The sequence below is a fragment of the Etheostoma cragini genome, chromosome 17 (genome assembly GCF_013103735.1).
Source record: "Etheostoma cragini isolate CJK2018 chromosome 17, CSU_Ecrag_1.0, whole genome shotgun sequence".
Classification (NCBI taxonomy): domain Eukaryota; kingdom Metazoa; phylum Chordata; class Actinopteri; order Perciformes; family Percidae; genus Etheostoma; species Etheostoma cragini.
Genome location: NC_048423.1, coordinates 25,725,743 through 25,750,006, shown reverse-complemented (window position 1 = coordinate 25,750,006; position 24,264 = coordinate 25,725,743). Strand labels below are relative to the sequence as shown.

The 24,264-nt window shown below is 43.2% G+C and overlaps 1 protein-coding gene and 2 non-coding genes across 3 annotated transcripts in view; all 3 read right to left on the bottom strand.

Moving 5' to 3' along the window:
- ltbp1 (latent transforming growth factor beta binding protein 1) overlaps window positions 1–24,264 on the bottom strand; it is a 94,686-nt gene that overhangs the window by 9,509 nt on the left and 60,913 nt on the right. Inside the window, exons 13-21 of the mRNA XM_034898560.1 lie at window positions 20,738–20,863; window positions 19,825–19,950; window positions 16,302–16,424; window positions 10,179–10,304; window positions 8,779–8,907; window positions 6,493–6,621; window positions 3,302–3,439; window positions 1,363–1,524; window positions 594–683 (exon numbers count right to left, since the gene is read on the bottom strand). Coding sequence (XP_034754451.1) covers window positions 594–683; window positions 1,363–1,524; window positions 3,302–3,439; window positions 6,493–6,621; window positions 8,779–8,907; window positions 10,179–10,304; window positions 16,302–16,424; window positions 19,825–19,950; window positions 20,738–20,863 — 1,149 coding nt within the window. The remainder of the gene's footprint in view (window positions 1–593; window positions 684–1,362; window positions 1,525–3,301; window positions 3,440–6,492; window positions 6,622–8,778; window positions 8,908–10,178; window positions 10,305–16,301; window positions 16,425–19,824; window positions 19,951–20,737; window positions 20,864–24,264) is intronic.
- LOC117960981 lies at window positions 7,843–7,969 on the bottom strand. The gene has a single exon (XR_004660282.1). It is a non-coding gene; the product is annotated as a U6atac minor spliceosomal RNA (small nuclear RNA).
- On the bottom strand, window positions 7,984–8,147 carry LOC117960980. Its single transcript, XR_004660281.1, has one exon. It is a non-coding gene; the product is annotated as a U1 spliceosomal RNA (small nuclear RNA).

Genomic DNA, 24,264 nt, shown 5'->3' with positions numbered 1-24,264 from the left:
TATATGTGCAGTTTTTAATGGAAGAGACGGGGGATATCATTGTATTTTAAAGCAACCTCTTGTGCTAACTGCTGTTAAAATGATATGTTTGTTTCAGTTGGTGGGGCGATCGTAATGAACGGACTGAACAATAACATCAAGCAGAGCCGTAATATCATTCAGTTTAAATATAGATTCAAGAAATCATCACTTGATCAAGACAGAAAAGAATGGACCGAAACATAGGAACGGATTGTAATGCAAAGGTATTGTTATATATATATATTGTATTGTTGTAAGTTATTGGAAGATCTGAAAGATTGTATGCTGTATTTCCTATCTACTTACTTTGTATTAATATGACTTTGTGAAAGGTGGCTATTTTGGTTTTATTTTGTGGTTGAAATTATTTTTTGTCTTGCAATATGATGAAATGCTCAAACCTTGATGTCATTTCTCATTTATCTTGGCTAGAGTTGCAACATAACAAAATGGCCTCGAAAGCTGAGGAGATGACTCACAGCACATCTAATAGGTCAAGGTTCAAATACTGTATGTGTGGGAGAACTATGAAACCCTATGGATTGTGTACTGTAGGAGGAACTTAGTCTTACCTTTGTAGCTGTCAGCTGTGGCCACACCGTACAGGAAGTCTCCATTAGGAATAAATCCTCTTCCAGACGGACACATCTGATCGAACTGGTCTGAAAACGACCGATATTGGAGGTTAAGAGTCCATCAAGCAATGAGGTGTGAGCATTTGCATACTGCCTTGGACTGACCAAAGCTGTAGAAAGAACATATACTGTAGGGACACTTTATTAGGTACACTTCACTGTAAAGGCCAACAGAGCTTTCAGTTCCTGCTCACTGGGTAAGACACTGATTTATTTAATGTTGTGCCATGGTAGCTGCTTCCTGACAATTTGTTACTGGAACACCAGTTAACCTAGAATAACAAAAACGGAAAGCTGTCCAGCCAATACTGCAATACTGTTATACGTAGAGTAGTGTGCAGGTCTCTGAGAACCAGCCGAAGCCAATAACTGGAACTCTGACTGATGCTTGTCCATAATGCATTGCAACAGTCTAGTCTTGGCAACGTGAAGCTTTGAGGGCCTGTGCTGAGTGTGATTGCTAGCAGTATGCACAGTGTCAGTGCATCAGTCAGAATCAGATTTAGTGAAATTGCATACAGAATTAAGCACAGGGCTGCACACTTCTTTAAATGAACTCAACAGAGGAGTGCCTGCTCTCTAGCTCCATCATACAACTATAGTGTACTGAGGTGTTTAAATTAGTCTTTTAAAATCCTGTTGCACACTGTGATACTGAAACATAGCCGAAGGCAAGGTCTCAGTGGGGCATTGTATCTGCCCTCACCTGTGCCATTGACAGGACAGGGGTACACCTCACAGTTGTCCCCCCAGCCGGCTCCCAGAGTGCAGCAGCACTCTTGCAGGGTGACATGGCTGGTCAGCACACTCTCACACAGGTTTTCATTGTTTAGACGATAGTAGCACTCCTTATGCTCCACTGATGACACTGAAACATAAATAAAGAAATTAAATGGTTGAGATGAGTGGTCACTCATACCTAACCTCCTGTGTTGAATGCCCATTCATTTCTGCTTCAAAGCCAGATGTGAAAGGTTCTCTATGTTGGCTTGCTGCTAGGGTAAAAGTAAATCAAACCAGGGAACTGACCACCAACCATTTCAATCGGTCCGCTCCACCACCTGAGCCACTGCCTCCCCCAGCTGCTTACCTGTGGGGGTCTAAACTACATCACAGATCCTCTTACTTTGTTCTGCCATTGGTTCCATTGCTCTTTAAGAAGATGCTGCCAGGAAAAAGCAGATTCTTTTGTTTGCATAAAACATCATACCTCCACAGTCATGTCTGGATTTGATGATGGAGTAATGTATACTTTTGTGACTGCAGTTTATCGTGCATGTGTCTGTTTTTTTTATTTATTCTTAATGGCAATATATCTTTTGCATTATGTTTTTATGTTGTTATGTATTGTGTACTATGTTGCTGTCTGCATGATTCCTTTTCAGGAAAGCGTTTGGTGGCGCTGATCCATAGCTGCCGCCCGGAGGCTTGCTCCAACCTAAGTCAAATTCCTCGTATGTGTCCTCATACCTGGCGAATAAAGCTGATCCTGATTCTGATATCTTTTGCGTTCCCACAATGGAAGAATAGGGGAGTTTGAGTTTCAAAAAACTGTATTGTGAACATGGCTTAAGAGCCTTTAATACACACTTCAATAAAACTTTCTGGTTTTAGTTTTGGATTGTCTTACATTGTATGTGTGTGTTAAGGGGTAGGGGGGCTAGGAAAAAAGCAAGGGGAAAAACTGTGACGTGCAATGTTGTTAATCTTGTGCCTTTTTTCAATAAAAAATAAATTAAAAAATAGCAATAACATGTAAATTAATGGAATTTGTCCTTATAGAAGTAAATATGGACTTCAGTTGTAAATATATCCCAAAGGAGACTGTGAGGCCACTAAAGGACCAGTAGCCCGTTAAGGGCCCATTCCTCACAGTCCAGGGTGTGCCTGCAAAGTCATACACAGACCTGTGAACTCTGGAAACACTGACAAGGACTTTTCAATGCAAAATGAAATGTTTGAGAATTGATGTGGCATGTTAAATTAACATGTATGAAATGTAGGAAGTTTGTTTTAAAGATTTTGATGCAAGGACTACACTTTATTGGAGATTACCACCAATGTCGCTCTGAACCCTGACTCCCCAAGTGCTCTCCACAAGCTCATACATCTATCTAAGATATCCTTCATTATATGTTAACTGTTGTATTTATTGCATTTATCCATTCATAATGGCATTCATTCATTCAATAAATTAAATAAAAGATGTAATGATTAATTGATTAGGTATAAGCTGTGTTTGTAATCAATAGTTTAATAAACCCTTCATTTATAAAGAACTTGTATGCGCATTACGGTTGCTGTAGAAGCCTACAGAGTTGTGACTGAATTAATTGGATATCACTGTTCCCTTTTTGAAGCATGGTGCCCCGAGCTGGATTTAACACCAGTTACATTTAGTTATTTCATATAAAACTGATTATTTGTGATAGCTGAAGTAGAGCGGCATTACTCTCCTTCCTCCTCTCTAACAATTCACTTGTTTGTAATACCGAATCTTGAGGTATTAATGATGGTTATATATTGTGGTATTATTTAATGCATTATGCTTCCCTATCTACTATTTGAAGATTTTTTATCTCACTTTCCTGACTTGTATGGAGAAACAGCAGTGTTATTCAGCCTAGAAGCCGCAGATAGGTTACCTGTGGGAATGGGTTCACACTTGGCGATCATGACGTTATAGTCCTGGCCGCTGGGACACACGCAGAGGAAGGAACCATCAGCGTTCACACACTGGGCCTCTCCACACACACTGCCCAGCAGCTCACACTCGTTCACATCTGCAGAGCAGGACCAAAAAAAGCAACTAACAATCAAGGCCGACTAAGAATGTGCTTTATCAAGTGTGTGCAAAAGGTAGGCAAGTTCAGCAGTTGTTGCAAACAGGATAAAACAAAACAATGTAACATATGAGATATATTTCATCTCATCCCAATCTATGCACATGTGAGCTTCATATTGTTCATAAATGTTCCAGAGCAGTGTGCCTGCATTTTGATTAGTGTTGTGTGTGTGTACGAAGCACTCAGAGACAGTCACATTGCCGTCATATCAGCTGGCAAGGCAGATCTCACTGAAGACGAGGCTCAGAGCTGTTTGTTGCTATCCTCTCTCCAGAGATGACAGTTTGAAGTGTTGGCTATCAGACCTGTGTTTTGTCATTCGGCCTATTCCTCACTGTTACTGATGTAGTGTGTTCAACCTGTATCAGCAGCTCTTTGCAATGATGTGGTATTTCTTTTGGGCTCTTCACGATGGACAGGATGGCCATTCCTGTTCTAATTAAGAATTAGAATTGCTCCAATGGATCTTCAGAATGGAGCAGACTTAGTAGCAATCCTGCTATCTTTGTTTCAAGGTGCAAAGTGACACCATGGGGCTCCAGGGGCAGAAGAAGGGCCCGAGCAAAGCCCCCCCACCATCAACCCCCCCATGCCTGTGTACATGTGGTTGTGTTAGCCTTTATTGGATGCATGAAGTTGTTTGTGAAGTGCAGTAGATTAAAATTGGGTGGCAGTCGCAATAAAGTTGCCCCACCCACCAAACGCCCCGCTGCATGCTCTCCCCCCAGAACCATAAAGTGGAGAGGTGGTAAGAATCAGAGGAGGCTAGGTAGAAATGATTCTGATTGATTCCAATGAGTTCAGCCAGATGTCCGTCGCCGTCCTCTGTCTCTGTGTTGGCATTCTTACCTCTGGTGTATTTTCTGGGGACTATGGTTACCTGGCCCTCAGATCTCTGCAGGGTAAATCCAGACAGCTAGCTAGACTATCTGTCCAATCTGAGGATTATGGTTAACTGGTCCTCAGATCTCTGCAGGGTAAATCCAGACAGCTAGCTAGACTATATGTCCAATCTGAGGACTATGGTTACCTGGTCCTCAGATCTCTGCAGCGTAAATATAGACAGCTAGCTAGACTATCTGTCCAATCAGAGTTTTCTGTTGACAACTAAAACTACTTCTGAACGTACACATGTTCCACCAAAACAAGTTCCTACCTGAGACTATTTAGCAGAGGCACCGTGACTCTGTCCTGAGCTTAGCCCCGCCCAAAATGATTGTGATGGGTTTATTGAAATGCCAATAAACCAGATCACGTTTGTCTCCCATCACGGAATGCTGTTTGAACTGTCAAATGACCACACCTATGAGCCGGTCTGTAAACACAGCCATCAGGTACACATACACATGAGTGCCTAATTATAGACACACTCAGGTTTCATCAGGTTCAAGCATTATTAAAATGCAGCAAGTAAGTCTAGTATTTTCTGTCAGTTTTTTAGCTTATCTACATATTTTTCTGTAATTGTAACCTGTACTGGATACAGTATTTTATGTGTGTCTGTAATGTTGCTGAGCTTACAGTTTTATATACTAAACTGGGACGTGCTCAGTTGGGATTCTCCATGTTGACATGTTCACTGATTTGGGAATATGGAGAGAAATAAATGATATTTTACTGTGTTTGTTTCTCCTTGTACTTCCTTTAGTAGTATAGAATAGTAGAATTGCTAAAAGTGTTTTAGGTTAGCAACAGCAGTGGTTACCTGGTTACAACAGAACCAAGTCATATTCAATTTGTGTTTCTTATGGTAATAAAATGTGTTTTTTTAGAAATTATTGCATAGTTTTTATGGTTTTATTGGTTTTATTTTGCAAAGGGTCTGAGGTCTTCTGCTAATTGGGTGAAGTTTTTTGAAAAACCGCCCCCTGTTTTTAAAATAGTGCTTAAGCAATCAAAAAAACTGTAATAAATCCTTGGTCAGCACACATTCTGAATGTTTAGTGGTACATCACCATTCTTGGTTTGGAACTTTGGTGTAACCCAATATCACTGCCAAAATTCTCCAATAATAGCTGGAGCCTTCATTTATCTCAACCTAAAGAGACACCAGACATTCGTTTGAGATGTATTATTAGACTGGAAAAGTCCAGAAAATTCCATTCAATTCTTGGGAGGTGGTGAAGCAGTGAGCAGTGGATATTACACATGCCTTTAGTGTGGGAGATCTGGGTTCCCACTGCGATGCATCCACCAATGTGTCCCTAAGCAAGACACTTGCATTTGGGTCGAATCCAACCCGAAGCGTAGTGTTTGTAAATGTGGTGGTCTGTCAGTAGAGAGAGATACTAACCATCAGGTCTGTCAGTAGAGAGAGATACTAACCATCAGGTCTGTCAGTAGAGAGAGACTAACCAATCAGGTCTGTCAGTAGAGAGAGAAACTAACCAATCAGGTCTGTCAGTAGAGAGAGACTAACCAATCAGGTCTGTCAGTAGAGTACCTTTTCTACCGGTCTGGCAGAAAAGGTAGATGGACTGCAAAAATCACTACTTGATCTGGATGCTCGCATGTCGCTGAGGTTGGTGACCATTGATTGATTGGCATTTCTCCAAATGGTATTTTGTTGCCTTGTACATGTACATGTGTAATGACAATAAAGTTATCTATCTATGTAGATGGTTTTGTTAAAAAATAGGAAGTTACTTTAGAAAGGGTTAAAAAAAAGCATATAGTGCTGGACTCCGTTGACACCAACTAGAATATTGGCAAGTCCAAGACCGTGTCTGTCACAGTAGGGAAACATCCTGAGTACTACAGCCCTGGCTGCTTTGGTGATACATACAGTGTGTCCATGTGTGGCCCAACGCAGTTCACACAAACGCAAACACAAATACACACACAAGCACACACACACACACACCCACAAACAAATATATACACCCACACGCAAATACACACACACACACACACACACACACAGACAGACATAATATACTATAATACTTCCAGCTTAATGTAGGCATAGCAACAGGTCCACCAACACTCACCCACACAGGCTTGGCCATCCAGGGACTCGTGGTAGCCCTGGTCACAGAGGCATCGGAAGGAGCCCAGTCTGTTCTCACAGTAGCCATGAGGGCCACACAGCGTCTCATTGAGCCCACACTCATCAATATCTGGACAAAACACAAACAAAGCCAGTGTCACTTTCCAACACTTTGTTTCTTATTTTATTGTAGAAGTTTTCATTGTATGAACATCTGCTTACATAAAGAGATAAATTCATTGTTTTCAGATTGGAACTCACATATAGACATGTTTAGCAGTACACACCATGTCTCCTGTGTTTTCCTTTATTTCCTTCCAAACAGAGTAACGAAGTGGCATGCAAGGACTACTTCTGCAATTTAAGCAGCTAGATTATAATTTAACTGGTTTCATTCACACACACACACACACACACACACACACACACACACACACACACACACACACACACATACACACACACACACACACACACTCAGCCCCCTGCATAAATCAGGCAGAGAGCAACAAATATCTCTTCTCGTCTAGACCGCCAGCTCAAAGTCTTTTTCTATTACCTCAGTTTTTTTTCTAAAGCAGGAAATGGCTTCAAAACAGTTCTTGCACAGAAGTCGAGGAAATAAGAGCAACATCTACAGCATATGTGAAAGACCATGACAATTTACTAAATGTCTTATAAACAGAGGGATGAACAAAAGGATCCAGACAGTGACCAAAGGAAAACGTCATGTAACCAGATGGAACATCTCCTAGGTGACTGTACATTTTGAAATCATAGGCTATGTAAAAAGATACTTTAATATTGCTTTTCATAACATCACAACCTTTTGGCAGTTTTACTATTGAAGCAGCACATATCTAACATACAATGTAAATGTACATGTATGATGAAACTTATCACTAACAGCAGCTAAGTCCTTCAAGCTGAGATAAATGACGCAAAGCTGTCTTCTCCATGTAGAGAGCATACAATTAACTCATATTTAACTAGCAGTATACCTCTAGATAACAACATTTAGGTAGTAATTTATAATAATTTATTCTGTTTATTGATCCCCAGTGGTGTTAGTAATCACTACGCACAGGGCTGGAATACACACACATGCTCAGGACCTATTCATGCACAAATGGAGAGATGTCAGAGTGAGTGGGCTGCCAGATGGACCAGCACCCTGAGCGGTTGGGGGGGTACGATGCCTTGCTTAAGAGCACCTGGCGGTGCCCAGGAGGTGAAGTGGCATATCTCCAGCTACCAGTCCTCCACCATACTTTGGTCCATACAGGGACTTGAACCAGCAACCCTCCAGTTCCCAACCCAATTCCCTACGGACTGAGCTACTGCCACCCCAAAAGAAATCTGGTTAAAGATGCCACGAAGTATGTGGCAGTGCTTTAATCGTATGTGTGTTGATGGCCACTATGGCCAATTCCATCATTGTCAAGGGGAGTGCTAACCTCTCTCCTTTCATACAACAACAACAACAAAAAATCAGGGGAAAGCGCAAACGCTGTCCCCCACGACCACAAATTATGCAGTCGAGATTCCCACATTTAGGGAATTCACAGGGGTCAGCCTAACCGGACTGCAATGGTTAAGCCTCGCCCTGGGTAAACCATCTTCTTGATCATGGTATCTCCCCTGCCAGGTAAGTATGGGAAGCCAGGTAAGGTAAGGATGTCCTCCAAGATATTAGTCCTATATGACATGAGCCAAGGGACAAACAAAAAAACAAACTTTAAAGTTGGCAACATCTTAGGGTCGGCTAATACCAAGAAAAGGGTTGGTTCAAACAAGCATGAGCATGTCAGCAGTCTAGAGGGTTTGTTCCTGTTCTTAATGGCCCCCTGGAAGTCAAACGCCACCATTCATAGAGAGTTTCACACTGAATTCATCCTGGCTCACAACACAGAGGAAGTGTGCACTTACTCTGACTTCCAAAGGAACATTTTGAAGGATCTCTTGAAAGGTGACACTGGCAGTATTTTACATTTTCAAAAAATCCCTCGCACAAAGGGCTCCGCTGGAGGGCGAAAGCAGATCTTTGAGGACTACACCAGGGACCTCATAAAGCAAGCGAACATCCCACTCAGCTTGGCAGGTCAAATGTGCCACTGCAGTCTCTCAAATACACCAAACAAACCAAGACCGATCCAAGAGGCGCATCAAGAAACACCAGCACAAAGGTCGCTGAACACACCCCACCTCCAACCCCCATCCCTGGAGCAGGGGTCATCATCGAACATGATCTACAGCTATAATGATGGTGTGTGTGTGTGTGTCTTACCATCACAGGAGGGTGTGTCGAGGTTTGCAGTGAATCCCATCTCACACACACACAGATAGGATCCGTCTGTGTTGAGACACTCGCCGTGGGGCGAACAGAGTTCTGCTTCATCCACACACTCGTCAACATCTGGACACAAAAAAAAAGACTGAGGGGTGTGTGTGTGTGTGGGGGGGGGGGGGCTCTGTGTATGTGCATATGTACTTGTGTGTGTTTGTGTGTGCATGTGTGCATGGATATGTAATGTACGTGTGTGTGTGCATGCATGTTTGCATTCAGTGCCTTACAAAAGTATTCGGCCCGCTTGAACTTTTCTAACTTTTGCCCCATTTCAGGCTTCAAACATAAAGATATAAAACTGTATTTTTGTGAAGAAACAACAACAAGTGGGAAACAATCATGGAGTGGAACAAAATGTATTGGCTATTTCAAACTTTTTAAACAAATAAAAAACTGAAAAATTGAGCGTGCAAAATGATTCCACGCCCGTAAGTTAATACTTTGTAGCGCCACCTTTTGGTGCGATTCCAGCTGCAAGTCGCTTGGGGTATGTCTCTATCAGTTTAACATCCAGAGACTGAAATTCATGCCCATTCTTCCTTCAAAACAGCTCGTGCTCAGTGAGGTTGGATGGAGAGCGTTTGTGAACAGCAGTTTTCAGTTCTTTCCACAGATTCTCGATTGGATTCAGGTCAGGACTTTGACTTGGCCTGGAAACGTTTATTTGTGAACCATTCCTTTGTAGATTTTGCTGTATGTTTGGGATCATTGTCTCGTTGGAAGATAAATCTCTGTCCCAGTCTCAGGTCTTTTGCACACTCCATCAGGTTTTCATCCAGAATGGTCCTGTATTTGACTCCATCCATCTTTCCATCAATTTTAACCATCTTCCCTGTCCCTCCTGAAGAAAAGCAGGCCCAAACCATGATGCTGCCACCACCATGTCTGACAGTGGGGATGGTGTGTTCAGGGTGATGGGCTGTGTTGCTTTTACGCCAAACAGAACGTTTTGCATTGTTGGTTTCATGTGACCAGAGCACCTTCTTCTACATGGTGGATTCCTTTTCTCATCATTAGTCATTTGGGTCAACATCAGATCCTTCAGAGATCCTCACTGAACTTCTGGAGACAGTTTGCTGCACCAAAGTAAAGGGGCTGAATAATTTTGAAGGTCCAATTTTCCAGGTTTTTCTTTGTTAAAAAAGTTCGAAATATCCAATACATTTTGTTCCAATTCATGATTGTGTCCCACCCGTTGTTGATTCAAACAAAAACTCATAGTTTTATATCTTTATGTTTGAAGCCTGAAACGTTGCAAAAGGTCAAAGTTCAAGGGGGTCGAATACTTTTGCAAGGCACTTTATGTACTTGTGTGTGCGTGTAAGTGTGTGTGTTTGTACCGGTGCAGCGAGTGCCGTTGATCTGCCGGTACCCCTGGGGGCAGCTGCAGCTGTATGAGCCCATGATGTTGACACACTGGCCTACGGCCTCACAGGGCCTGGGCTCTTCTACACACTCATCCACGTCTGGAACATACACAGTAGTCTTATTAATTACTGCTTCAAACTGTTATGTAGAGAGGTATATTCATTCTTTAACTTTCCTTATACAAACAAAAAGTATGTTTTGATCATGTTGACAAAAAATTACTGCTAGCACCAGTATGTAAAGGTATTCATATATTAGAAAAGTGTCAGACACCAAACAAGACAAGGACCACAAAAGCGTCACGTTCGATAGTTTATTAAAGGGTTGGGGGTTATGGGAGTACCGGGAAATCCAAAAATCAGCATATGTGTAGATCCTCAGTAGCCGAACAGCGAGAGCAGGGGCTGGATGATCCGAGACGTCCGAAGCTGGAGAACACGGAAGTAATCGAGCGGATCCGGGATCACCAGCAGAGAGTCAAAAAGCGTTTTCAAAAACAGGAAGGTAACCGGTACTGGTAGCAGACGATCTGACAAGTCAGGACTGAAAAAAAAGGCGTTATATACAGGACATGATGAGTGGTGAATGCATTGCAGCTGGTAGGTAACGAGGGTGAGACAGAGCAGAGCAGAAACAGGTGAAAGTCATCAAACCCCAATCAGCGTGTTACCAGGCAGAGAGAGAGCTCATGAGAGAACCCCCCCCCCCCAAGGGACGGCCCCAGAAGTCCCCAAGAGAACCACCACACCGGGAGGGCAGAGGGGAGCCGGCGGAGGGCTAATACTCCTCAATACAGACCGAAGACGGGAAAGGCACAGAGACAGGGTCAGGGTCAGGCACAGGACAGGAAGCCGGGCGGGTAGGACGGTTAGGGACCCCTCTGGGGCAGCCCCTACAGATGGCCGGTTGGCCAGGATACATGCGGTGGAAGTCGGCGACGAGTGTCCGGTCCAAAATCCAGCTGGCCGGCACCCAGGTTCTCTCCTCAGGCCCATAGCCCTCCCAGTCGACGAGATACTGAAGGCCCCTACCTCTCCGTCTGGACCGAACCAGGCGTCGAACGGTGTACACCAGCCCACCATCAACGAGGCGAGGAGGAGGAGGTGGCGGCGCCAAGGGAACCTGCGGGCTTTCATGTGTTGGCTTGACTTTCGAAACATGGATGTTGGCAACTGGAGCCGCACTGCGGTAGGGCTGATGATCCTCTGGATAGGGAATGGGCCGAGGAATCGAGGTGCAAGCTTACATGATTCCACCCGCAGAGGGAGGTCCTTTGCTGACAGCCACACCTTCTGGCCAACACGGTAGGTGGGTGCCGGCGTTCTTCGGCGGTTAGCCCCTATGGCATAGCTGACTTGAGTAGCGTGGCACGAGCTTGTGACCAGGTACGACGGCAATGGCGGGCATAGGCGAAGGCAGACGGGCAGGACACGTCTCCTTCCTGGCTGGGAAACAGGGGGGGCTGGTAACCATACACACACTGCAAAGGTGACAATTGTGAGCATACTCTATCCACGTCAGTTGTTGCGCACAAGCCTGAGGTTTGCGAGAAACCATGCACCGCAGAGCCTTGTCCAGCTCCTGGTTTGCCCGCTCGGACTGTCCATTGGACTGGGGGTGGAACCCAGAGGTGAGACTCACTGTGGGCCCTAGCAGAAGGCAGAACTCTTCCAGAATGTAGAAGTGAATTGCGGGCCTCGGTCAGAAACAACATCCCTGGGCAGCTTGTGAAGACGGAAGACGTGATCAAGAACAGCCCGGGCAGTCTCTCTGGCCGATGGCAGTTTAGGGAGGGGGATGAAGTGGGCCATCTTGCTGAACCGGTCAACCACAGTGAGAATGACCGTCATACCACCTGATGGTGGGAGGCCAGTTACAAAGTCCAAGGAGACGTGGGACCAGGGTCGTGTGGGCACAGGCAAGGGCTGGAGTAATATCCCTAATATCACCTCGATATCCCAGGTCAGGGCAGCTACAATGCAGGGATTAGGCAAAATTGATGCAGGTTCCTGGGAAGGGGTGTTATCCTTCTGGAACTGACGGGAGAGAGCGTCCGGCTTGGTGTTTTGAGAACCTGGGCGGTATGACAGGGGGAAGTTGAATCTGGTGAAGAACAAAGCCCAGCGGGACTGTCTGGGGTTAAGACGTTTGGCATTGCGGATGTATTCAAGATTTTTGTGATCAGCCCAGACCAGAACTGGAACTGTGGACCCCTCAAGCCAGTGACGCCGCTCCTCCAGGGCAAGCTTGACAGCCAACAGCTCACGGTCTCCAACATCATAATTGCGCTCCGCAAGAGAAAGCCGGCGAGAAGAAAATGCACAGGGGTGCAGCTTGTTGTCCTCTCCTGCCCGTTGAGAGAGTATGGCCCCGACACCCATGTCTGAAGCATCCACCTCGACAACGAACTGCCGGTCTGAATCCGGCATCTGGAGGATGGGGGCAGTGGTGAACCGGGCCTTGAGGGTATGAAAGGCGGTGTTGGCCTCCGGGGTCCAGAAAAAGGGGTGTTTAATGCTGGTCAGAGCTGTGAGGGGAGCGGCGACGGAGCTGTAGCTCCGGATGAATTTCCGGTAGAAATTGGCAAAACCGAGGAATTGCTGCAACATCTTTCTGTTCCTCGGAACTGGCCAGGAGGTGACTGCCGAGACCTTTGCGGGGTCCATCTGGATGTTGCCTTCAGTGACGATGTATCCCAGGAATGACACAGTCTTAGCATGGAACTCACATTTCTCCGCTTTGACATAGAGAGAGTTCTCCAGAAGTCGACGAAGAACCAGCTGGACATGACGGATGTGTTAAGACAGAGTTCTGGAGAATATTAAGATGTCGTCCAGGTACACAAAGACAAATTTATTCAGCATGTCCCGCAGCACATCATTTACCAGCGCCTGGAATACCGCTGGGGCGTTGGTGAGGCCAAATGGCATTACCAGGTACTCGTATTGGCCGGTGTGGGTGTTGAATGCAGTCTTCCACTTGTCACCCTCCCTTACTCACACTACGTGGTAAGCATTCCTAAGGTCCAGTTTTGTGAAAATAGTGGATCCCTGGAGCAACTCAAAAGCCGAGGTGAGTAAAGGCAGAGGGTACCGGTTGTTCACTGTGACATCATTGAGACCTCGATAATCAATGCAGGGGAGAAGAAAACCATCTTTCTTTCCCACAAAGAAGAACCCGGTAACCAGCAGGAGAGGAAGACGGGCGGATAAGTCCAGCTGCCAGGGAGTTCCTGACGTACTCCTCCATAGTTTTTCATTCAGGAGGGGATAGTGAGTAGAGTGGTTTCCTGACACCATCATAGATACGGGAGCTGTGATGCTGGTAACTGTGCCAAGTAAGCGACCATCCAGGGCCCAGGCTGGAACAGGAGTGGACAAGCAATGGTTTTCCAAGCCCAGCTGACGAGTGAAAGTCATCAAACCCCAATCAGCGTGTTACCAGGCAGAGAGAGAGCTCATGACAGAAAAGTATTAATTATGTGCAAGTGGAACATGGATTAACCTTTTCCTTCTGGGTTGTTGACATATACTTTAAGTTTTCATTTCCCTTTATTACGACTTTGTATGGAGGACCAAAAGTGACATGATAGTGCTTATAAAGCATTTACAAGATGACACACTGATGATGAACAGTTGCCTGAAATGTGTCTGTGCCAGAGGTGGGTAGAGTAGCCAAAAATTGTACTCAAGTAAAAGTACTGTTACTTCAGAATAATTTGACTCAAGTAAAAGTAAAAGTAGTCATCCAAATAATTACTTGAGTAAGAGTAAAAAAGTACTTGATGAAAAAACTACTTAAGTAGTGAGTAACTGTTGAGTAACGTCTGATTTATTTCTTAACACAAGCATCAATCAGACAGACAGAAATACAGAATAATCATATTTAGGCAAATTATAGTTCATCCAATCAATAAAATAAATTAAAATTAATTTATTAATTACAAATTAGCTTACTTGAGAGACTTGTCACATCAAATTTGGATGGATACTGCATGTGTAAAACATACTGTATGTAACCTAAAAGACAAACATCCACCTCTCCACAGCAAAAACTAAAACTACCGCTACGCCTCCTCAGCTTAGATGTTGAGTTGTTGAACGCTCATATGTCCGTTTGTTTGGTCGACACAGAAGACGCCGCATAACGGAGCTGCTGTTTCGCACTTTTACTAAAAGGTAACCATGTTTCACTATGAGGCCGAGCCGCCGAGGAGGGGGGGGGTCCTCCTGGTCTGCGTTGCCTTGGCGACTTTTGATTCTGCGTCTTTGCTTTGCTACGACTGTAAAGCTAACCTCTTTATATGTCTATGGGCTAACCTGTCCCGCTGCTGAAACAAGTGTGGTCACGTGACTGCACAACGACGTGTGATTGGTTAAGTACAGTCACCTGGTAGAGCCTTCAGCAGAAGACTCTCTCTCTCTGTCAAAATAAAACATTAAAATGAGACGTACGCTGGGGTAAAAACAATGAAGCGTAGTAACGAGTAACGAGCTCATTGTAGCCTAATGTAGCGGAGTAAGAGTACAGTTTATTTTTCACTAATCTACTCAAGTAAAAGTAAAAGTATAGTGATTTAAAACTACTCCTAGAAGTACAATTTTTTTCAAAAACTTACTCAAGTAAATGTAACGGAGTAAATGTAACTCGTTACTACCCACCTCTGGTCTGCGCATTAACAAAAAATCTGACCTCTAGGGTAAATTGGTCCAAATCAGAAGTGTTACCTTTAACAGCCTTCCAATCAGGTGCATTTCAGTGGTTAAAGCAAGGTATTGTGTACAGTATCTACAGTAGATATATATCTAGATATATTATTATCTCTCCAGTTAAAAGATCTAGTTAAAATGAATTTAGATCCACTATTGAATAAAATATCTTGTGATGTTAATAGATGACTGACTCTTAATTTCTGAATAGCAGGAAAGGTCAATGTTGTAATAATGGTTTGTGTTCCCGAGCTGGACAACAGTATCCTATCTCTTTCTCTGGAGGTTCCTCTGTCATACATTAAATGGTTTGACAGGATGGTCCTAACCCTGGTACTGCAGTCCCATGTCAAAGTCCCCTTGGGCAAGACACAGTACCCTTAGTTGCCCCCGATGCTGCCCCATCGGAGTGTAAAAGTGTGTGAGTCTGATGAGCAGGTGGCAGCTTGTACAGCAGCCTCTGCCACAGCATATGAATGGTGAATGGTTCCTGTACTATGTTACAGAGCTCTGAGTAGTCTAGAAGACACTAGAAAGACTAGAAAAGTTCTATATAAGAACAGTACATTAACATTTACGGGATTAATAAGACATTTGAATTATGAATAAAATGCAAAGACATATTTATGGAGGAAAGTTCTATCTCACACAGGCTCCACCCTCTACTGGACTCTATGTGTAATACTCTCCTCTCCAATCCTGAGAAGTAATTTGCTTGTACAGCATCTGTTATGGTTTGGTATTTTGTTATATATTTCGTCCTTGTGATTGTGTTTTTTGATCTTGTATAGTTTTAGTCCTTGGTTTCTCCCTTGTCTTGTCTAGTAGGTTTCTGTCTTTTGGTCTCTTTTTCCTGTTTTATTTTGATAATCTGGGTTTAGATAGATGGATAGATAGATAGATAGATAGATAGATAGATAGATAGATAGATAGATAGATAGATAGATAGATAGATAGATAGATAGATATTTATTGATCCCGAAAAAATGATGGTGTTATTTTCTGTGCTGTCTTGTCTTTAGTTTTACTTGTTGTGTGTTCCAGCTCATGTGATTACCTGATGACTTCCACCTATTTCCCAGCCTTTGTGTCACCTGCCCCTTGTTACCTTAATTTAGTCTTGGTGTTCCCCATGTCCGTTGTCAGATCATTGTAGTGTACTGTGTGTTTCTGTTTAGTGACTTGCTTGGAGTGTTCCTTTTGTCTCTGAATTTTATTCTTGGTTTTGAGATCCTGTCTGTTGGTTCTGGCATTAGTTTTTTGCCTGTTGTTTTCGGGACTCAGTTTTTGGTATGTACTTTGTTATATCTTTTATGGAATAAAGACTTTGCTTGCTCTCTTTGCATTTGGGTCCTACATTCTCTAAAGCTCGTAACAGAGTCCTACCATCACAACGGTCTCCAGCCAGGGACAGGGTGAAGCCGGGGCCACACTGACACAAAAAGGAGCCGTCAGTGTTCTGGCAGTGGCCCCGGGTACAGATCTGCTCATCCAGGCACTCATCAACATCTGAAAGAGGACATCCAAAGGAGCCATTGATTCACAAAGGCACAACTCACAGGTGCAAGCTTACAATTTCACTCACATATTGACAAACACTTTAGTTTCTGTACAGTAGGTAAATTACATATTACTAGGGCTGTAACGATACACCAAACCCAGGGCTTGGTTTGGATCACCATTTTTTATCTACGATTCGATACAAACCTTGATTCTTTTTTTGTTTTTTCGGGGGATGGGGGGGGTTGCTCAGTAAACGTAATACCTTTTTTCTGCCACATGGCATTGTTTGTCATTGATTACATCCCACTTTGCAACACAGTTATACAACCGATAGCTTCTTTATTGATATTAATTCATTTCAGTGTTGATCGATCCAACAAAAAGATACTATAGTTACTTTAAAATGTTTCCAAAATTGTTTCAGTGGTTCATTAACGTGCTGGAATGAGACATAAGAATAATGGTAACAGTAACAGACAATTCCCCTCCCAACCTGTAGGGGCATCAAAAAGGAAAAGGGCTTTTGTGCCTATAGTAAAGGCGCTGGTTTACAAGTAGCTAATGCTAATGTAATCCTTGGTGGGTAGCATTAGATTAATAACTCTGGGCTAACCCACATATTCATCAGTAACGTTAACTGTATAGATTGACGACTAATCTAATGGTAATTTAGCTAGCTAGCACACCCCCGCCTCCAGGCGCTACGGCTTCAGTAAGGATGGGAGCTGAAAACAGCCCCTGTAACGATAATTTCCATATCGTTACAGCCATACATATTACATATTATTTATGTAGAGTAAATTGCATTCCTATTTATATATTTATAATTCTAGGCTTATTCTACCAACAGCTGAATCCTTGTGGCTTAGAGTGTCTCTGCCTGCTGACTCAGTGTCATCACTGGTTAGGGGAAATCAACACTTTATTACAACTGGGTTTGCTTTTTGTAGCTCTGGCCATCCATTCTGTCACTTCTGCATTTCCACTGATCTCTGGAAACTAGATCATTGGTCTTCTGGTGGTAAGAAAAGGCTTGAATCACAGTTCATTTCAAGTCAGCTTTCATGCCCGCAAAAAACCCGGAATTAAACTCTGATTTATTACATTATGTTATATAATTAAAACAGTCAATACTAGACATCAAGAACTGCATTCACGAGATGGCTCTGTATAGCACCCACGCACACACGTGTACCTATATATAAGCACCCACGCACGCATGTGTCTTTCTCTTCTCCCTCTCTGAACACCCTAGACTACCCAAGTCCATTATTCCATCTTAAAAATTCAGTACAATTTCAAAGAAATAGTGGGGCAAAGGCATGGTTTGAAATATAGTTCCCATTAGCTTACCTGAAAAAGCCACAATTGGAACTCTGTATCATTGTAGAGATTCATATTTTTTTGTATATGTGTTTCAAACATTTAGTGTTTTGGTGCCTTATCTATAGGGTGTTGCCACAGTTTGATGCATTAGTTATAAGTGTAGTGAACACACAGGCTGTGTGTTCAGCTCCCTACTGTTCAGCCTGTACAACCACTGCACCCCCCAAAATGGAGAAAACAAGAGTCAAAAGGATGTATGGTTGCAGTGTCTGGTTGTTGGTTGGTTGACTGACTTTGCACTTTGTCACTTTGAGTGTCATGACTCTTTTTTTATTTTGGTATTATTAATAGATACATTGGCTGCATAGCCACATCCTATTAAAACTCCCAAAGAAGTCATAATTGCTTCATCCTTGACAGCTGAGGAGAAGAGATTTAATTATACAGTGGCTCTGGGGAAACAACCATCAGTCCTGTTTTGCCCTCACAGCGCTAATTCATTATCATTTTGGTGGGTGGGGAAGGCTGCATTGTAATGGCAGGAAACCACATAACGACAGAGTGCGTCCAATTCATATCCTAAGAAGGGGGACGAAAAAGGGGGGTGCAGACGCAGGTAACAATGTGGTCACTGATCTTGTCCAAGATTCCACTGACTTATTATATTAGTATGCACTTGTTAATCTGCAGAGTTCACGTCTGAACCAAGCGCTGATCAGTGCCATAGGCTGTGGTTGTGCATGGCATACACAGTGCCCTGATGCGTCACCTTGTTTTCACAAGAATTGTGCATGTTTGTGCTCTGCAAGTTTAAAATATTTTAACTTAAAAAAATCTTATCTTGAGGCTTTTTATAACTCCAATTAATAAAGTGAGCTGTCAGGAGGAATAAAAAAGAACTGTGTGGCTGTTCAAGAGTCTGAGCTGTGAATGTATGTTGCCTATTATCTACGGCTACATAAACACAGAGGGTGAAAACCCAAGGAAAAGGAAAGGTTCATATTTGTATTGTGTTCCATCTGAATCTGAACAATCTGAAAGCAGCTGTTAACCGTCTTATTCTTATTACAATACATTTGTATCTGTTTCTTCTCAATTAGGAAAATAAAGATAGCAATGATAATAGTACTGGACGTTTTGATTATAAAATTCAAAATGTTCCGGCATCTGATGTTATTTATGTTGTATATATGTATATATGTTGATTGTCATTCTCTACCTCTCCATGAGTTGTACTCACATCTTTCCCTCCAGTGTCAGTCACCTGACATCCTTGCCCACCTGTTCACCCGATTCCTCTTTTTCTCATCAGTCCTGCATTATAGAACTATTCCCGGGCAGGTCCAAGTTGCTGTGTGCTTTTTGAACCACAACCTCAACCTTGTTTTGGTGGAACATGTGTACGTTCAGAAGTAGTTTTAGTTGTCCACAGAAAACTCAGATTGGACAGATAGTCTAGCTAGCTGTCTGGATTTACCCTGCCTAGATCTGAGGACCAGGTAACCATAGTCCTCAGATTGGACAGATAGTCTAGCTAGCTGTCTGGATTTACCCTGCAGAGAGCTGAGGACCAGGTAACCATAGTCCTCAGAAATTCACCAGAGGTTAGGGACGTACATCCGGCCTAAGTAAAAGACATCCAGAGGAATTTCAGGTGGCAGCTGACCAATGCCAGAACAGGAACAGACATCCCTGGCCCTGACTCTGGCCTTGCCCGCCTACCTGCACCTGCCTGTGTATACCTTCACTGGGCATAAATGATGGAAAGGCAACAGTCTGTCTACATTGCGTCCTATCCCTGTTGGTTTGTCATTTGTCTTTATTTCCAAGGGGATGGCAAAAGTAGTAAAAAGCAAAAGACAACTCACTTACATATTAAAAAAACTGATTTAAAACATTAAGATATTCATAGTTGCTGTTAAACTTGTCATGTGACTCTCTTCAGTCATGTGATTTCATGCAATGGCCCAACGCCCACTCAGTTAAAAGTCTGGTGTGTGCCTGGAAATTTGAACAGAGGCTAAGCTACTTTTACTGTCTAAGGTTAATAGGAAAAAATAACAGGAGGCTGGGTACGTACCAACACAAGTGGTTCCTTCTTCATCCAGGAGGAATCCCTGCGCACACACACACCGAAAACTGCCCTCTGTGTTCTTGCAGCGACCGCCATAGCACAAAGATGGGCTTTCCAAACACTCATCTACATCTGCACACACACACCAAAGCACACAACATAGGACAACATCAGTGTACAGTTGAATGGAACTCAATGTGTAACCCCTTTATGTAGTAGAAGTTGCTAACATCCATTTATATTGCTATAATTTGTCATATACTGTATTTCATATACTGTATTGTCATACAGATATAAACCAGGCCAGTGTATTGTTGGTGAGATATTTTACTCTGTTCACTCATCACAAGGTGCTATATTATTCATGGATGTTTTTAGTAAACTGGATACTGCGTTCCACTGTGGCACCCATTCATTCATTTGAATGAAACTCGCTAAGAGAGCATGGACACAGAGGTTGTTCAGGACTCCTTGTTTTGTCCAAATGACGTCCTCTGCTGGCCGCACCTCCTGCTGCAGACTCCTTCCTGGAGTCAATAACTATGTCCAGAGTCAATAATTATGTCTGGAGTCAATAATTCAGAGAAGAGTCCAATGCAAATCATCCATGGGTTTATCTTGAGGTGTATGACTTCTTTAAGGTAAATTAGAGGGTCTTGAGGGACATAATCTAAACAAGTTCCTAGTAGATTGGAAATCAGCTGTGTCTTTTGTACCAGGAAATTCAAGTTACTGTTGTATCTTAACACAACTCGGTCATAATTATCTTTGCATGTTAGGTGCTGTGAGTGGTGCCCTGCTCCTTCTGCACAATACATACAAAGATGGTTTTTATTTAGACCAACCAGCTGACATGGACATGCAAAAGATGACCTTTGACCTCAATAACTGGCTTTGAACACAGGACTGGACTCCTCACCTTCACAGGTGGACCGGGTGTCATCCGGATGGTATCCATCATCACAGTGGCAGGTGTAACCCTCTGCTGTGTTGTAACAAATCCCCTGGCCACAAATATAAGGGTTGATCTGGCACTCATCCACCTCTGGGCCACAAAAGAGAGAGAGAGATACAGAAAAATATTAATATAGCAGCAGTTTAAGAACTAGTAATACAAAATGCTTTGATAAGAGCCATGAGGAAGCACAACACACTGTTGATTTACCACAGGTTAAGAGCTTTTTAGAAAAACACCACAAAGCAACCTCAAAGATCTGAACGCAGGGTGAGTGAGTGCAATGAAAGAAACTGAACAGAAAGATATTAATGTAATTCATTATTTTCATTTATTTATTGACAATTTACGAAAGCACACCAGTTGCTTGGTTTCCTTACCATGTTGGCAGATTTCTGCACAGCAGGTCATAAGGACAATCTTCAAAATGAGGAAGTCATCTTGTCCTCTTCATACTGTGGAGGCTGCTGCATATGTCTTGTTGTTTCAGCTCTTCATGAATACTTTTCTAAAGATCAATTGGTCCTGTTACCTGTCGAGCTAAGGCTGCTCTGGCCCATCTACTGCTCTGAATTCTAACAAATTTAAGAGTCAGGGACCACATTGCTTCACTTTGCAAGATTGGATCAACTGCATCCCACCAAAAGCTTGCCTTGTAATAAGCCTGCAGAGGATGACCTGATTAAATTACTTTGCATTTGGATTAAGCAATAAGGAAATAGCTGTGATTTTAGTCTAGAATCCGTATATCATAAAGATTCAGACTTTGAAGTGACAAGCTGTGAAGTGTGCGCCTACTGAGTTCAGGCTGTTTTGGGTAGTTTTTCCTAAAATAGCTTGCAAGCCCTGGGAAGGCTTCTTTTGATGTATCAAGCACATTCTCTGCAGCCATTATTACTGGAAGGCCTGCTCTTTACAGCCATCTGAAGATAGCAAGTATCCGTTCCTTTTGCATCTCTAACTGGACTGATGTTTTGCCAAGCCAATTATCAATCAAGTTTATTTGTATAGCCCTTTACAATAGCCGAAAGGTACCCAAAGTGCTTTACAACAAAGCCATAAAACAATACATAACACATACAAAACATACAGATACAATTAAAAGTGCTGTAGTGGTGCAGCGCTGCAGGTAGAGATGTTCCGATACCATTTTTTACCTCCCGATACCGATTCCGATACTTGTGCTGTGTGTATCGGCCGATACCGAGTACAGACACCAGTAAAAAAAAAACAGAAAACAAGATCATGCTGCACATGCATGACTGTGATATTATTATCATTGTGGTAAGACCTGGCTCAGGTTTAACACTTTGTAAAACATGAATTAATACAGCAAATGGAAGCCATTTATTTTGAAATAGAACAGTATAAAAATTTAAAGTGCAGCCACAATATTGTAAAATGCATCACTCACACTTCTCTGTGACAGCAGCCCTTCATGTACCCCCAGTTGGAGAGTGTGTGTGGAGCACCCCAAACTCAGTACGTCCATCTTGTCCTTGGCTTTCTTCATGTTGCTAGCGTTGTCATGCAAAGCAACATGAACGTTGGACTTGGGGATTTTCCACTTTACTAGCATCCCCTCAACTGCTTCGGCAATTAATGTGCCAGTATGTGACCGTTGGAACTCGTTGGCGTGTAGCACCGCACTTCGAGGGGTAAATGTTGACTCTCTGTCCACCCAGTGGGACGTTAAACTTAGCTAAGACATGGGACACACGTCGGAGCGCTAAATGTCACTGGTAAAGCTGACTGCATGCACGTCTTTCAGCATACACGAAACGTGACCCTAAGTGTCACGTATAATTTGGGTAGCGCAGTTTCGGAGATATATTTTCAACCTGGCAAACAGTACATTGGCTCCAAATGCTCCACTTAGCGGCGAAATACCACAGTTTCGACAACAATAAACTCCCAAACTTTGTTGGTTAACGTTGTTGCTTTTTGGCTGTCTTTGGGGAATTTATCTCGTCGCTGGAAGGCAGTCACCAGAGTTTGCTGCTGCAGTTCCTCCTTTTTTCCCCCGTAGCTTTCGTAAATTCGTTGTGCTCTTTAGCCACCCCTTGAAATTGCTTCTTCGCATATGTTGCATGTCGCTATCTTACCGGTGGGAACATCCTATGTAAAGTACTGGCCAACTGCCGACATGATGCGCTCATGTTAGCTTGTTTTAAGGAGGCGTTAGGTGATCAATTCTTCTTTGCCCCTCTAAAACAGCACTGCAACTATTTTAAGAGCTGCAAAGAAGAACTGTGTCAGAGCTAATGGAGCTAACCAGTTAATAGATTCCTATTTCTAATAGTTTATGTGGTATCGGATTGGTGCCTGGACTCCAGTACTTGCCGATACCGATGCCAGCATTTTCGGCAGTATCGGAGGCATTTCCGATACTGGTATCGGAATCGGAACATCTCTAGCTGCAGGACATTAAAAGCCTTCCAGAAATTCAAAGAAAGGAGCAGACAGAAGGAGGACACCTAAGAGACAGTATCGCCCTAGTCAGAATTAAAAGCTAATTTAAAAAAGTGGGTCTAAGCTTCGTTTTAAAAAGGCTGAGGTCAGTAGTGGTACAGATGTCAGGGGGTAGTTTGTTCCAAAGTCTGGGAGCAGCGACGGCAAAAGAACCATCGCCCCACTGTTTCAGTTTTGACCTAGGGACCTCTAACAAGCTGACCCGAGGAGCGCAAGGCTCTGCCGCAATTGCGAAAAGTTAAAATCTCAGACAAGTAAGAGGGTGCCAAGCCATAAATGGCGTTAAAAACAAACAGCAGGAGTTTAAAATCAATTCTAAAACGGACTGGGAGCCAGTCGAGTGACGACAGCACAGGGGTAATGTGTTCCCGTCTGGATGTGCTTGTTAAAAATCGGGCACTAGCGTTCTGCACAAGTTGGAGACGAGAAATTGATGACTGACTCAGGCCAACGTAAAAGGCATTGCAGTAGTCCAGTCTAAAACTGATGAAAGCATGGATTGCCTTCTCGAGATCCTGCAGACTGAGAAAGGACTTGACTTTGGCCAAAAGACGTAGCTGAAAAAAGCTTGAGCTGACAACAGAGCTAATCTGTTTGTCAAATTTAAGCCTGTTATCAAATGTTACCGAGATTTTTGACATGAGATTTAAAAAGGGGGGCCAGAGAGTGCCAAAGTTTGGGGTGAGAACATTTGACATAGATGGAGAACCAAACAAAATGCATTCAGTTTTGCTGTCGTTTAAGTGCAAAAGGTTCTGTGACAGCCACTGCTTTATATCTGTGATGCAGTCCAGCAGCTTAGTAAGTGCAGTATTTTCGTTTGGTTTCATGGGCAAATATAACTGCAAGTCGTTGGCATAAAAGTGACAAGACAGGTTGTGCTTTTTTATAATTGATCCCAGAGGTAGCATATACATAAAAAACAGAATAGGGCCGAGAATAGATCCCTGTGGCACCCCACAGGGCAGCGATGCCTTTGAGGAGCAGTGGTCACCAATCGCGACAGAGAAACTCCTGTT